This window comes from Sinohyriopsis cumingii, chromosome 15, assembly GCF_028554795.1.
Source record: "Sinohyriopsis cumingii isolate HCF-2022 chromosome 15, ASM2855479v2, whole genome shotgun sequence".
In the NCBI taxonomy this organism is placed as follows: Eukaryota; Metazoa; Mollusca; class Bivalvia; order Unionida; family Unionidae; genus Sinohyriopsis; species Sinohyriopsis cumingii.
In genome coordinates this window covers 56,124,523-56,140,671 of record NC_142975.1, presented here as the reverse complement: position 1 = coordinate 56,140,671, position 16,149 = coordinate 56,124,523, and the positions used below count along the sequence as shown (strand labels likewise).

The following is a 16,149-nucleotide window of genomic DNA, read 5'->3' as shown; positions in this document are numbered from 1 at the left end:
GATATGCATGTTAACCTTATGTCAACAGAGGATATGCATGTTAACCTTATGTTAATAATGGCTACCAAATTTCAGAGAAATTCATCAGAAGATGTGCATACATTATATATATATATATATATATATATATATATATATATATATATATATATATATATATATATATATATATATATATATATATATATATTTATATTTATATATATATATTTTAATAACCTGCATTTAGGGAGTGAGGTATACATGCATGTATACGATAAACATTATTCATATTAGTCGCACAATTCCGTCTTTTTTTAAATATAAATATCAGTGCATTACAAATGAGTTGACATTAATATTTTCTAGGATCCTGTTTAATTTACTTTGTCAATTAATAGTAAGTTGGCATAGTCTACATGTTTTTGAGCTAGCCAAAAATTGGAGCATCATGCTGGCGGCTGGCATCCTTGAAAATCTGATTAATGACTATTTTTAGTTAATCATTTAAGGCTGTACAACACATAATTATAGTGATTATAGCCCCTGATGTTCATACGTATACATCATCGCATTTATGTTTGGTTTTTCTCTTCTTTATTTTTTTGGTACATACACATATCGACTGCCCTGTCGTGCAGTCTAACTCGGTAATATTGTAAGAGTGCATAACACGGTATGTGCCGCGAAATACAAAACTGATTTTTTTTTCTTTTCTTGGGGCAATACAATCACAATGTAGAATTGTGTAAAATATCAAGCTGGTAATTTCTATAAATAATCCATGTGAAAATTGACTAAATATACACATGCAATACTAGCTCATGCTTGTTTGAATATTTCAACAAAAATTGTGAGTTTTCTAGAACTGTGAGTTTGTGGGCTGTTGGTTGTGGGTTTTGTTAGAACTGTGGGCTTTGTGCACGTTCTGGGTTTTGTTGGATTTGTGGGTTTCATGGGCTCTGTTGGTTGTGGGTTTTGTCAGGAGTATATAAGGCTTTGTGGGCTGCTTGAGAGGGTTCAGTCAGCTAGCAGCCATCAAACTAGGTTTTAAATTTTGTTAATTTTTTTTATTTTGATTTATTTAGCTTCTTATAGAGTTATGTAACTTTGAGCAATATTTTGGACAGTAAATTTTTTTTAAAGTTTATTTAAGTACAAATCAATTTTTATTTATTCTTTCTAATTCCCTTCTCTCTACCAAAATTATATGCATTCTAGTCATTTCTAATTTACTTTTACAAGCAGACTAAATGTTTTTATATCATTTGTTATTTGAAACTCAGTTATATGGTCAAGTGAGATGAGTGTTGTCCTCACAGACCGATACTTTATTTTATTATTCTATTCATTTTCTTTATTTAATTAGTTTTATGAAGCTGAAGACATACAGAGAAGTTTCTCTATATTACAAATACATAATTCCTTTCTTAAATTATAGGTCCAACAAAGTTCTTTGGGAAATAAAATGTCTAAGTCATTGTGAGTGTTTTCCTCGTTGACTTGACATTCTAAATTCAATTCAACAATACTTGATTTTATTCTAGCAATCTATGAAACATAAGTTGTTTCTATTTTATAATGTATTAATTGTCTGTCATTGTGACTGTTTTCTTCACCGACTTGACAGCCAATTTACTTCCATCTATATCAATTCACTTCAAATAACTATTATGCTATAGTTGAAGTGGAAAATAAAGCAAGTGTTTTCCTTGCAGATTTTTACATTTCACATATTACAATCAAGTCAGTTTCTCTTCTGAAGTAAACTTTATTGCAACTAAATACAAATATGGTCAATCTTATTTTCAATCATCAAAAGAAGTAATAATATAATGAACTAATAGTATGGTGCTAATGTGTACCCTAACCTTGTGTGAAATTATCATATACCATACTGTACCTCCAAATAATGATAGTATTTCAGGTTAGTACAAAAACAAGAAGACTGTCATGGTTATGAACTGACTTTATTCACTGTTTCTTAATAAATAAATCATCTTGTGTTATGGTTGAAAAGAAACCAAGAGTTTGAGTTTACTGCATTCTCCCCCTGGGCCCCTTAGTCAGCTGAACAGAAGCATACTCATCCCTGGTGCCATACACCAATGTATTATTATCTGGACCTAGCTCGGCCGTTACAATATATATATATATATATATATATATATATATATATATATATATATATATATATATATATATATATATATATAAACAACACATTTTAACAGTTATAAAAAGGGGGCATACCTCTGGAAATGCACATCAGATCATGACAACATAATACAGCAAATATTGGTCTCATGGCAATAATGTTGGACATGTTTCAGGGTAATTCAAGAAAAGCCTTGTAATAAATTACTCACAAGAATTGTTACATTTAACACCATAAAATGCAGGAAAACTGTATCATGGCATTACAACCTAAAGAACAGCAGGTGCTTATCTTATGTCAATACTTCTGTCACATTTTATGATAATTCATCAACAATTGTGTTACTAGTTACACGCACAAGACTATCATAATATTATTACAGGTAACACAATAGGAGGCATAACTGAGATCTGTAAAAACACATCAGCATGTTGACAGGTTAGCGATGCCTTATCTTTGGAAATTTCACTAACAATACTTCCATGCCATATTTGTACATCAGGGGCATACTATTCTCCATGCCATATTCATAGCATTAGGGCATACTATTCCCCATGCCATATTTGTAGCATTAGGGTGTACTATTCTCCATGCCATTCTCATATCATCAGGGGCATACTATTCTCCATGCCATATTTGTAGCATCAGGGTCATACTATTCTCCATGCCATATTCATAGCATTAGGGCATACTATTCCCCATGCCATATTTGTAGCATTAGGGTGTACTATTCTCCATGCCATTCTCATATCATCAGGGGCATACTATTCTCCATGCCATATTTGTAGCATCAGGGGCATACTATTCTCCACACCAATATTCATAGCATCAGGGGCATACTATTCTCCATGCCATATTTGTAGCATCAGGGTATACTATTCTCCATGCCATACTCATAGCATCAGGGGCATACTATTCTCCATGCTATATTCATAGCATCAGGGGCATACTATTCTCAATGCCATATTCATAGCATCAGGAGCATACTATTCTCCACACCAAAGTTCATAGCATCAGGGGCATACTATTCTCCATGCCATATTCATAGTATCAGGGGCATACTATTCTCCATGCTATATTCATAGCATCAGGGTCATACTATTCTCCATGCCATATTCATAGCATCAGGGTATACTATTCTCCATGCCATACTCATAGCATCAGGGACATACTATTCTCCATGCTATATTCATAGCATCTGGGGCATACTATTCTCCATGCTATATTCATAGCATCAGGGTATACTATTCTCCATGCCATACTCATAGCATCAGGGGCATACTATTCTCCATGCTATATTCATAGCATCTGGGGCATACTATTCTCCATGCCATATTCATAGCATCAGGAGCATACTATTCTCCACACCAATGTTCATAGCATCAGGGTCATACTATTCTCAATGCCATATTCATAGCATCAGGGTCATACTATTCTCCACACCAATATTCATAGCATCAGGGGCATACTATTCTCCATGCCATATTTGTAGCATCAAGGGCATACAATTATCCATGCTATATTTGTAGCGTCAGGGGCATACTATTCTCCATGCTATATTTATAGCATCAGGGTCATACTATTCTCCATGCCATATTCATAGGATCAGGGGCATACTATTCTCCATGCCATATTTGTAGCATCAGGGGCATATGATTCTCCATGCCATATTTATAGCATCAGGGGCATACTATTCTCCATGCCATATTTGTAGCATCAGGGGCATACTATTCTCCATGTCATATTTATAGCATCAGGGGCATACTATTCTCCATGCCATATTTATAGCATCAGGGGCATACTATTCTCCATGCCATATTCATAGCATCAGGGGCATACTATTCTCCATGCCATATTTGTAGCATAAGGGGCATACGATTCTCCATGCCATATTTGTAGCATCAGGGCATACTATTCTCCATGCTATATTTATAGCATCAGGGTCATACTATTCTCCATGCCATATTCATAGCATCAGGGGCATACTATTCTCCATGCCATATTTGTAGCATCAGGGGCATACTATTCTCCATGCCATATTTGTAGCATTAGGGGCATACCATTATCCATGCCATATTCGTAGCATTAGGGCATTCTATTCCCCATGCCATATTCATAGCATCAGGGACTATTCTCCACCAGAGACATTTTCTTCAAAGTTTTTCCTCGAGGAAGCAAGGTAAGGTACTTGGAACTTCATGCTATGATCATAGTGTAGGTAGAATTCATTATCCATTAAACAGATGAGTATGAATTTTAAAAAATCAAGCTGCAAATTGAAGTATTTTAACGTACTTAAACAGAATATAAACAAATATTAAATGTATATCCTTACCCGGTATCCTAATAACGATTCCTCATTTGACTGGGTACTCAATCCTCGCCATGTGATCCTCACACTGTTGGCACCATGGGACCATGCTTGCACATTTGTTGGATACAAACCAGGAGCTGTAAAGCAACAACTCACCATAAGATCAATTTTATTGATTACATAATTATTTTAATAAATATGCCAAGCATTTTTGAAAATTATTTAAAATATCTTGAAATCATTCTCAAAAGTCATGAAACTGTCTCCATGACCTCATGACTTAATGAGACTCTCATGAGACTCTCAAATCAGTGATAAGAAGAAATAATATTAAACCTAATTTTGGATTGTTGGCAGATGAGTCTGCTTCAAATTATGTTCACAAGACATTTTGTGACAATGGAACCAGATTTTTTTATGCCCCATCATTTCTTTGGAGGAAGATGTATACTGTTGACTATGTCTATCCAATCCATCACTTCATTTCATGTTCCTGCCTGTTGCTTCACATCATGTTAAATCCATCACAAATTTCATATCTGCTCATTAACTTCAGAACTGCATGATTAAAATCAAATTTGATATGAGACTTTACAAAGAAAAACCTTGATCAAGTTACGTGTTCACCATTTTCCAACAAAATGTAAGAGAATTATGGCCCTTGTTTGACATTGAACTATGCCCGTGAAATGCATCATATTAATGGGGGTATCTGTGTCATACTAACACATAATTAGGTTGTATCTTTTTTATAGATTTTCGGTTCAGTCCACTCTCATTATTCTGAGACTTGTTCATTTGTTTATTGCATTGATACATCACCGTCATAAAGTAATGTATTGCATGCCATTTAAAAGTGCTTATTCAATTGAACAACAGCAAACCAAAGTATATCCCAATTTATATTTTCAACTTTTTCATAAAGTGACAAGAGACACCACAACACAAAAAATATCCCTTAAGGCAAAAACTGACAATTTGCAATTTACGAAAAAGCGCAAACTTTCTTTATCATAATGTGGCTTATTACAACAAAATATCATGAATATTGCAACAGATACAACATTATGAATGCATTATGAAACTGCATTAGGATGTTGATAAATTTCCTTGTGTGACATTGGTTCTTTAAGATGACATCATAATGTCTTAAGTTTGGTTTGCAGGCTGTTTGATTTAAATCATGACAAGAATGATTTCTATTTCTTTCGGGTGCAGACACAAATTTGTTAAATGTCAGGAGACATTTACACTTAGGGAGGGAGTATGTGACCCAGGTGTGTGTTTGTCATGAGTGAGCATGTGAATGAGTGATCGATCACTGCACAAGGCGCATGAAGGAGACGATAACGTCGAGTGCCATGCACTTAATAAATGACCTAGGTACACATCATATCATGTCTGAACTAATGACACCTTTTTCATTGTGTCTACGCCTATCATGATGAACACAAATCATGAGAATTGTGGCATCTGGATGTTTAGGGTCATCATGTCTGGTAAGCTGTCATTTTTATATTATTGTGTTGCTATATGCTGAAATACCAGCATGTGGGTTGTGTATTATATTTGTCTTTTCACATTAGTTTATATTTAAGTATCTATTCTGTTTCGTTGTAGGTTTTATTTTTCCTGTTTTTCTTTCATCTTGTATCATTGACGCTAAATAGCCCCCACGACTGAGAGTGTTGTGTTCATTTCTTCTGTACAGTGCCCAGCTCACATACATATAAAATGGGTCAGTACAGACATGGATTAATGACATTGGCAAGCAAAGACACATACTGTGAGTTGTACAGTGCCCAGCTCACATACATATAAAATGGGTCAGTACAGACATGGATTAATGACATTGGCAAGCAAAGACACATACTGTGAGTTGTCCATGAACCCTGTCATTACATAGTGTACCCTTCCTGTACAAAAATGACTTTCAGAATTTTCAGCACAAAAGATAAACACCAGGTTAAGTCACATGACCCATGGGTCACTCTCTGCTTACACTGGTGACCAAAGGTTAATGCTGTAAATTTCATTATTATTGTACAAAGTCTTGGCCAATCTCCAGCCCAACCTAGCTCACTGCATGTCAGTTTTTAACTACAGGCTTAATAAGTAGTCCAATCTCCAGCCTAACCTAGCTCACTGTATGTCAGTTTTTAACTACAGGCTTAAGTAGGCCAATCTCCAGCTTAACCTAGCTCACTGCATGTCAGTTTGTAACTATAGACTTAAGTAGGCCAATCTCCAGCCCAACCTAGCTCACTGTATGTCAGTTTGTAACTACAGGCTTAAGTAGGCCAATCTCCAGCCCAACCTAGCTCAGTGCATGTCAGTTTTTAACTACAGGCTTAAGTAGGCCAATCTCCAGCTTAACCTAGCTCACTGTATGTCAGTTTGTAACTATAGACTTAAGTAGGCCAATCTCCAGCCCAACCTAGCTCACTACATGTCAGTTTTTAACTATAGGCTTAAGTAGGCCAATCTCCAGTCCAACTTAGCTCACTGTATGTCAGTTTGTAACTATAGGCTTAAGTAGGCCAATCTCCAGCCTAACCTAGCTCACTGTATGTCAGTTTGTAACTATAGGCCAGACAGAGATAATCTGGCCTGCATTACTTAACAGCTGGTCCAATCAGATCAGAAGTATCCAGCTGAATATTTTCCATGTAGGCTGGAGAAGTCCATACAAAGACTGGAAACCCTTGAGTTTCCAGGCTTTTCCAAGGAAATGTAGAGAAGTTATGATATAAACCATTATTCCAAATTGATTAAATCAGATCAGATATGTATCCTATAGAATGGTAACAAACTGGTTGACTGACACACACCAGGTGCCTAACAGACATGGGACCATATCATAAGCTCACTTCACCTTACATTAGTAAGCTAAACAATAGTATTACTGTAGCTAACACGATAGTCTCTAGTCAGGTAATACTCAAGTTTTGTGATCTGCCTGAACAAGGCAAGACAAACAGTGCACAAAAGTTTAAATTATTTACCTTTATGCAAAGTCGCAACCATTCTCCATCCAGATTTTGGTCCTCTTGCAGCTGAGTTGAAAACATACATCGATACATAGTAATTACTACTGTCTTTAAGGCCAACCAGTAACGCTGTGGACTGTTGCCCGTATACATTCTTTTGTATCTTGATGTCTGGGCTCGCTTCATGGTAATATATGATCTATGACAAAAATAAATACATTTTCATAAAACAATAAAACAAAAACTAAGCCTACATTTGTGCAATGCTTAGTTTTACATCTAAAAAACCTAATTTTTGGACTAAATTCAAGAATTGCTAAAGAACATAACCTTACCAAACAATCCACTGCAAATTCAAGGAGCCTCTGAGGGAATTGAATTAACAACAAAAGTGTTAAATAAAAGTCTTCTTTTTGCCAATGAGGAAGTCAGATGAGATTGGGACCAATCCCATCCATTCATAACTTACTACTGGAGCAGATGAGCATGTCATAAATTCCGGGATTAAGGGATTTAACTACTTGTTGGGCTTGAGAGAGTGAAGCCTGAGATTACGATCAGGAATTTTTTTTATATATACTCCAAAAATGTCTTTTTCCTTCAAATATGTTACTCCATCATAATACATTAAGTGGCTAGGTATGAGATAAAGGACGTTTCTGGAGACTGCCTGTTTCTGGTCTCCTAAATCATGTGATGCAGCTTTGAATTTTGAGCAGTTTTGAAGAAAGTACTGACCACACTAACCTTGCAAACTGCTTTGTGCAAGAAATGCATTGTCTTGGGTTAGTTCCTTGCAAAGACAGTAGATAACCCACATATATCAGATCAAAAGACAAGCATTTATCCAACTAATCCTGCCAGCTATAGCTAGAATGACTAGGAACCTGGTTTTGTATTATAGGTGAAACAAGGAGCTTCTGACATTGGTTTTAAAGATTGTTTTATTCGGTCTTTTCAGAGTCTATGGAAGATTCCATTGCATATGAATTGGGCTAAAGCCTTCATTTGAAACAAGCCAAAGTTCTAAAGGAGGTCTCACAGATGTTTTTGTTCTGGCTTCTATTCTCCCTTCTATGATGTTGGAATGTATCAAAGAAAGTTAAACAGTTGACCTTGGTAGCAATGGGAGCTAACTTATTTTAATTGGAGAACCTAAAGAAGGAAGCTACCATATGTTGTGCTGAGGTTTTTGAGGGTATATAAGAATTTTCATTTACACCAATGGGAGATAAATCTCCATAACCTCACACATGCTTTTATAATGCTATGCCTCCTTACTTAAAAGCATTTTGTCCACCACAGCATTTTTTCTTTTGATAGCTCTCTAACTTAAGTCAAGCATCAACATCTCTGAGTGCTCACTGAACACCTGCCTTTACAACTGCTCAAGTAGGTGTGGAGAAGCTGAGATTTTCCTGGGAATTTCTGTTGCTAGATTTAGTAGATCATTGATCCAAGATTTGATCCACTTGAGGGAAGCAATCAGGATAAGACAACAGTCTGATTTCCTCACTTTTGCAAAACCCAAGAATTAGTTCAAAGAAAGGGCATTGACTGCCCAGTCTTTCTAACCTGGGACTAGCAAGCTGAAGATTGTGAGCTTCGCATTCCACTTCATTGCAAAAGGTTTAGAAGAGGTCAATCCCAGCAGACACAGATCCAACTTAATGAACCATTTAGTATGAAACAGATGAAACCAAAGGAACAAGAGTCAACTAGGACATTCAACCTGCTAAGTGATGCAATAGAATGAATTTGTCAGCACTGACACCCACCTCCTGAAAAAGTTAAACTCCAGGAGTGAGAGGTCTGTGACTTGTCTGCCCTTGCCTTCTGCTGTAATTGTAGACAGTTGACTTTCAGACAGAACCAAAATAAGCCATTTCCATATAACATCTCCAGCTATGAATGAATGATATGCACTATGACCTTCATTTCCAGCTATGAATGAATGATATGCAGTATGACCTTCATTTCCAGCTATGAATGAATGATATGCACTATGACCTTCATTTCCAGCTAGGAATGAATGATATGCAGTATGACCTTTATCTCCAGCTATGAATGAATTGTATGCATATGAGCTTCATTTCCAGCTATGAATGAATGATATGCACTATGACCTTTATCTCCAGCTATGAATGAATTGTATGCATATGAGCTTCATTTCCAGCTATGAATGAATGATATGTACTATGACCTTCATTTCCAGCTAGGAATGAATGATATGCAGTATGACCTTTATCTCCAGCTATGAATGAATTGTATGCATATGAGCTTCATTTCCAGCTATGAATGAATGATATGCAGTATGACCTTTATCTCCAGCTATGAATGAATTGTATGCATATGAGCTTCATTTCCAGCTATGAATGAATGATATGCACTATGACCTTCATTTCCAGCTAGGAATGAATGATATGCACTATGACCTTCATTTCCAGCTAGGAATGAATTATATGCACTATGACCTTTATCTCCAGCTATGAATGAATTGTATGCATATGAGCTTCATTTCCAGCTAGGAATGAATGATATGCACTATGACCTTCATTTCCAGCTAGGAATGAATGATATGCACTATGACCTTCATTTCCAGCTAGGAATGAATGATATGCACTATGACCTTTATCTCCAGCTATGAATGAATTGTATGCACTATGACCTTCATTTCCAGCTAGGAATGAATGATATGCACTATGACCTTTATCTCCAGCTATGAATGAATTGTATGCATACGAGCTTCATTTCCAGCTATGAATGAATGATATGTACTATGACCTTCATTTCCAGCTATGAATGAATTGTATACATATGACCTTCATCTCCAGCTATGAATGAATGATATGCACTATGACCTTTATCTCTAGGAGATTAACATGTAACAAGTACTCATGAAGGTGCCATCTTGCTTCTAGGAAGGAGGGCAGGAGGCCATAATTTGTGGTATACTGGAAATAAGGAAGGGCAATGTAGATAACCAAACTAAGGTTTACGTCAGTATAGTCAGGATTTACATATAATTCTGTCATTGCTTTTAATGTAACAAATTGGGCTGCTGAAGAGAACCAGGCTTCTCTGCCATTTATTTTGTTACATAATTGTTGGTTTTAGTCACAATTGTTTCAAATAAAACCAGGGAAAAATATGTCAGGACAAAATCTCTTCTTTTTGTTCCCTTCATTCAAATGACAAGTAGGAATGATGCTTTCAGTGAACTTGGTGACAGAAGGGTTATCTTGTCGGCACTGCACTGTCTTCATCGTCAAATTTTTATCTCAATTTCCAACAGAATGGATAAAGATGATACTTCAATGTGACTACAGTTTCTAAATCAATATCATGTATTTATCCTTTGAAAAGCATGTAAAATCAAATTCCAAATCACAAGCAAATGTCACTGTTTCCACTGTCAACAACAACCACATGCATTACCAATCAGTTATGGGACAAATCCATAACCCCCACCTACCTAGCAACTGTATTTAGTAAATGAAGTCTTTCAGAGCAAGAACAGTCATTTCTTTTCTCTATTTTGACTGGTTAAATGTCCTTTCATCACTCATTATAAACAAATGAGATCATCTGTAACATTAACATAAAGAATTAATCTATTGATAGACAATTTCTAGTACCAGCAGATACATCCACTAGCAGTTAGTTATAGTGTTTGTTCACAAGTGAACTTATCAGTCACTGCATATTATTATACAAGGCACATGTATGCAATGGATATACTTGTTAGTAGTAGGAAAAGAGTTAATATTCTTGGAGTCTATATCCGATCTAGTGGTGGAGCTGTCATGGTTGGGTGATAGATGCTATATATACCATGAACATTGATCAATGTACCCTATTCCAGTGCCAACTATACTCTGTATAATTGGCATCCAGGTCAGTCGAGCCAATGTCAGAATTGTCATGGCTGCCGGCACCTGGCCATTATATGTGTTTAAAACCGGAAACAGGAATATCTGGGAATTGATGACCATGACCCATCTGGAGTCCAAGTCTGGAACTAGCTATCCCAGGAAAGCTCACCAAACCCAGTATAAGGTAGACATCTGTGTTGATTGCATACTATTGGCCCACATAGGCTGCCATACCATGTCAGTCCTTGTTCACTGTGTTGTCATCAAAATCTGAAAGGTCTGCAATAGTGGCCATTTTGACAACAGAGGCAACATCCCTAATTGTATTTATTGCTCATTATCATAGCAAGTGGTAATGATGCTTGTCCATCCTGTACCAGGCCAGCATGACAATTTTTGTATCGCCAGAATTACACGTCACATGAGATATACAATGCAATTCACAGGTGAAATCAATGAAGCATTGCATTAACCCTTTACCTCATGCAAGCGTCTTTGAACGCCTCTACTCCATTCATATGGAAGCGCCTTTTGACGCCTCTACTCCATTTGCAAGGAAGCACCTTTTGACGCCTGCTGTAAACATCAGCCATTTTGAGTTGGTTTTCGTAGTGCCACCTTCAGGGAAAACCCCCCCATTAGATACTACATTCATTTCTGCGAATGACAATTAAGTCAGATCACATGGTCGCTGTTTATGCACTGGTCAATATCTGCTATTTAAAGTAACTGGGTCATAATCTCCACTCTCCAAAATGGCGGTAGCGGATTTCATTCAGCACTTACCAAGTTTTCACAATTAGAATCACAACTATGAAAGATTCAATAACTTAGGTAAAGGCTCTGATATTGATGTAGGCAGCAATCAGTTTTTATAAATTATCAAATTCAGATGACTTAATGATGTAGACACAGAAGAAAAACATGTTAATTTCGCGTATGGGAAATGGCAGCTATGGTTGGTCACGCGGCCTCACTAACATGACGGTGAACAAGTTCTCTCAAGATTTTAAAGCACATACAAATTCTTCCATGAAAAATAACTATACAGCTATAACAATCGGACCTTACTCTTAAATTGTTCCACATGTAATAGATGTGTACCAAAAATGTAAAATGGTTAAAATTGCTGTTAAACGTAACATACACTACATTGCTTAACAGTTCACAGGCAAGCTATGCGTATGCTGTCGACTAGGTAACAGGTGTTCTATTTATAGCGCACTGCACTTTGTCACTATGCTCTATGAGGTAAAGGGTTAAGAGACAATTGTTGACAGAATTCATAGGCAAGGTCAAATATTGCTGTTAAATTGATGTCAGTGTTATAAACTCAAAGGCAGGCAATTAAAAATAGATGAATGCCTCATTTAAGTATTATGAACCCTAGGGTAGGCAATTAAAATTGATGCATGTCTCACTTAAGTACTATGGACCCTAGGGAAGGCAATTAACATTGATGGATGTCTCATTGAAGTACTAAGGACTATAGGACATGTAATAAAAAACAGATGAATGCCTTACTGATGTACAATGGACCCAAGAGAAGGCAATTAATAATAAATGGTTTCCTTTAGTACTATGGACCCTAGGGCTGGCAATTCAAAATAGATGCATGTCTAACTGAAGTACTAAGGACTCTAGAATAAGCAATTACAATTGATGATATCTCACTTTAGAATTATGGACTCTAGAGTAGGCAATTAAAAATAGAAGCATGTCTAACTGAAGTGCTATCGATGTCTATGGCAGGAAATTAAAAATAGATGGATGTCTCACTAAAGTACTATGGACCCTAGGGCAGGCAATTAAAAATAGATGGATATCTCACTGAAATACTATGGACCCTACAGCACGCAATTAAAATTGATGGATGTCTCTCTGAGGTATTATGGACAATAGAGCAGGCAACTTAAATTGATGAATGTTTCATTGAAGTACTATGGACACTAGAGTAGGCAATTAAAAATAGATGGATATCTCACTGAAATACTATGGACCCTAGAGCAGGCATTTCAAATTGATGAATGTCTCTCTGAGGTACTATGGACCATAAAAAATAGACGGTTGCCACAGTGGCTGATTGCCTATAAGTGCTGAATTGTTTACTTCTTGAAGTGTGAATATTGCATTTGGCAGCAGACCAATGTATTTCTGGTTTGAAGCCAGCAAACAGAGTAGAGCTGATACGTTTGATGGGTCTGCCCTCCCTTCATTGACAATGTGACTTTCTCTGTGTACTCCAGTTTTCTCCACTTCAAAGGTGAGACTTCCCTAACACCCCTGTTTAGTTTTGAGAATGCTGAGGTGTTGTAAATTGTGAATTCTTTTCACACCTTGAATGCATAATCAAGGTTGGGAATTGTCTGGTTGATCACTCTACCTCACCATCTAAAGGTGCTCCAATAATGAACCGAAAGGAAAAACTGACAATACAATAAAATGGCACTGACATGCTTTTTGCATGATAAAAATGCTAGTATGGTGAAGAAAACAAGAATAGACTTAAATACAATTGGAGCAGACTTTCCTCTGTGAGGAAACTTCTCAGAATTGCTAAATGATGAAAAGTCACAAGTGGATATAAGTTTTGTGTGGTCTCAAAAGAAAGTGTGCTTCCTAACAAAAGTAGGAACTGATGAATTAAGATGGGATCTGATGCTAATCTCTCTATCCAAGGGGAGAACACTCTCATCTAACTTCCACCTGGGCCAGCAGATGACTTCATAGCATTTCCATTGCTGATTCAAGCCTGTGAGGACTGGATTTGCAAGATAGAAGATGGACTCCTAAAGTATTATGATTGGGTAACGTATCTGATGAATAAACTCCAAACTTTCACTAGTATATGGACTCCTAGACCACATCCTCCCAAAAAAGTAAAGCTCTATGAATTAAAATAAAATTACTCAGAAAACAGATTTTCTGAACAAAGTCTGGGTCAGAAAAATTGGCATTTAACAGCATAAACAGCAAGGTATTACATCACTCCCTCACTATAAGGCCCTTCATTATAACACATTTCCTGCTATATCATGAGAAATATCATAGATCCCACTTTAATTAAGTGACAGCAAAATTATTATGATCTCACTATAAGGCAGCATTATTCTGTGGTTCCCATGGACAGCATTATAATGAGGGAGTACTGTATTAACCTTCTTAACATGATCCCTATATCAGTATTCATCTGATGTCATGTAGCCTTGATATTTTCCTCCCTTGATATTATTGTCAACTATTATGTGGTTCATTCTCCAAAATGATATGCATGGCAGTATTAACTGTCTGTATAACAAACCTATAAACTTCTTCAAACCCTTCTGTGTATAAAAAAACACAGAACACTAAGTGAACAATGTTTAATAAAATGTGCATATAAACATACTGTGCTCATTTTATCAATACTAGAAGTGAAATAAAATAATTTTCATTCATAGTTGATGGCATGCATCTTATTCTGAGATAAATATGATAGTAATTAAAAACAAATAATATTGACTGATTTATTTAAAAAAACTGCATGCATGTTAATCTGATGATTTGTGATAGTAAACATGTGTGTGTGTGTGTGTGTGTGTGTGTAAACTGATGATACGTCAACACAATCCAAGCTACACTGTGCCAAGTAAGATAGTTTTGGATAAAGTCCGATATGGTTAACATTAATGAAATATGAAACAATAGTCAAATATTTGTGAAATAGTTTTAATAGTAAATGTCAGGTATCAGTATTTCTCAGCAAACTGGCACAATGAGGCAAAGATTATCGAGAAAGATAAACTATATTTACTCTCACATATCTTTGCAAAACATGATTAAATATAGTTACAAATCTACTAAATTTACTCTATTCAGAAATATTTTATGATGCAAAAATATAAAAATTTACCGTATATCCCACTATGTGCCCCTTCATAAAATCTCTTGTATCTGGAACTGGGATCCAGTTTATTACTGCTGCAGTAGAATTATAACCTTCCAAGTCCTGCATCTTGGGGTTGCCGATTGGGACTGTAATTTTCATTGAAATATCATTCATATAAAATACAAAATTTTGTGTTCAAATTTATCTCGACTCCCAAACAAACAAAGATTACTCAATTGCTGCCACATATCCAACAGCTACATGCAAGTCTAGAGCCCTAACAATCTCCATCAAAAGCTGACTGCATATGTTATGAAAACAATTCTTTCAATATTTCTCTTTGTTTTGTATCTTTATCCATTATTATGTGGTACATCACCATCATTTGTCTAATACTGAAAAGTAAAGATGCCAATGGGTATCCAAGTACTCAGGTACCCACCTGTTGATAATAACCTGGGTTATAAAATGAGCCATAGGGTACCTTTTTATTGTAATGGTATGAAATAGCAAATGCTGATGGAGGGACACTGCATAAAGCATGATGGACAAAACACAATGCAGGGACATTTCATGCACTTGCTTGGCTTTATAGCCACCCTTAGCAAAAACCAATACACTGATTTTCCACAGACTATCCATTTATTTTTCTGACCAATGCTCTTCTGACAAAGGGGTATACATAAAAAGCATTAAAATATTCGTTGAAATACCACTTAATTAGCATGAAATATTCCAATGAGGCCATCCCAGTCATTTTTATAATACCATAAGCCAATGGTCCTTTCAAGGACCAATTAAATACCATTGAAACTGGATTATAAACAAAATGGTATTTCATTGTCATGACCACCATTTCAATGCCCATTGCCCACCCATCATTGCTTATGCATGACTGTCTTCCAGAACATTGGTACCTAGTGATAAATACTGCATTAGTCTTGTGTATAAATTTGATGTCTACA

The 16,149-nt window shown here is 36.1% G+C and overlaps 1 protein-coding gene across 1 annotated transcript in view; it reads right to left on the bottom strand.

The window, feature by feature from the left end:
- Positions 1-16,149, bottom strand: part of LOC149781837 (contactin-like) — a 104,296-nt gene that overhangs the window by 14,297 nt on the left and 73,850 nt on the right. The window contains exons 19-21 of the mRNA XM_089936025.1: positions 15,209-15,330; positions 7,457-7,640; positions 4,473-4,588 (exon numbers count right to left, since the gene is read on the bottom strand). Coding sequence (XP_089792151.1) covers positions 4,473-4,588; positions 7,457-7,640; positions 15,209-15,330 — 422 coding nt within the window. The remainder of the gene's footprint in view (positions 1-4,472; positions 4,589-7,456; positions 7,641-15,208; positions 15,331-16,149) is intronic.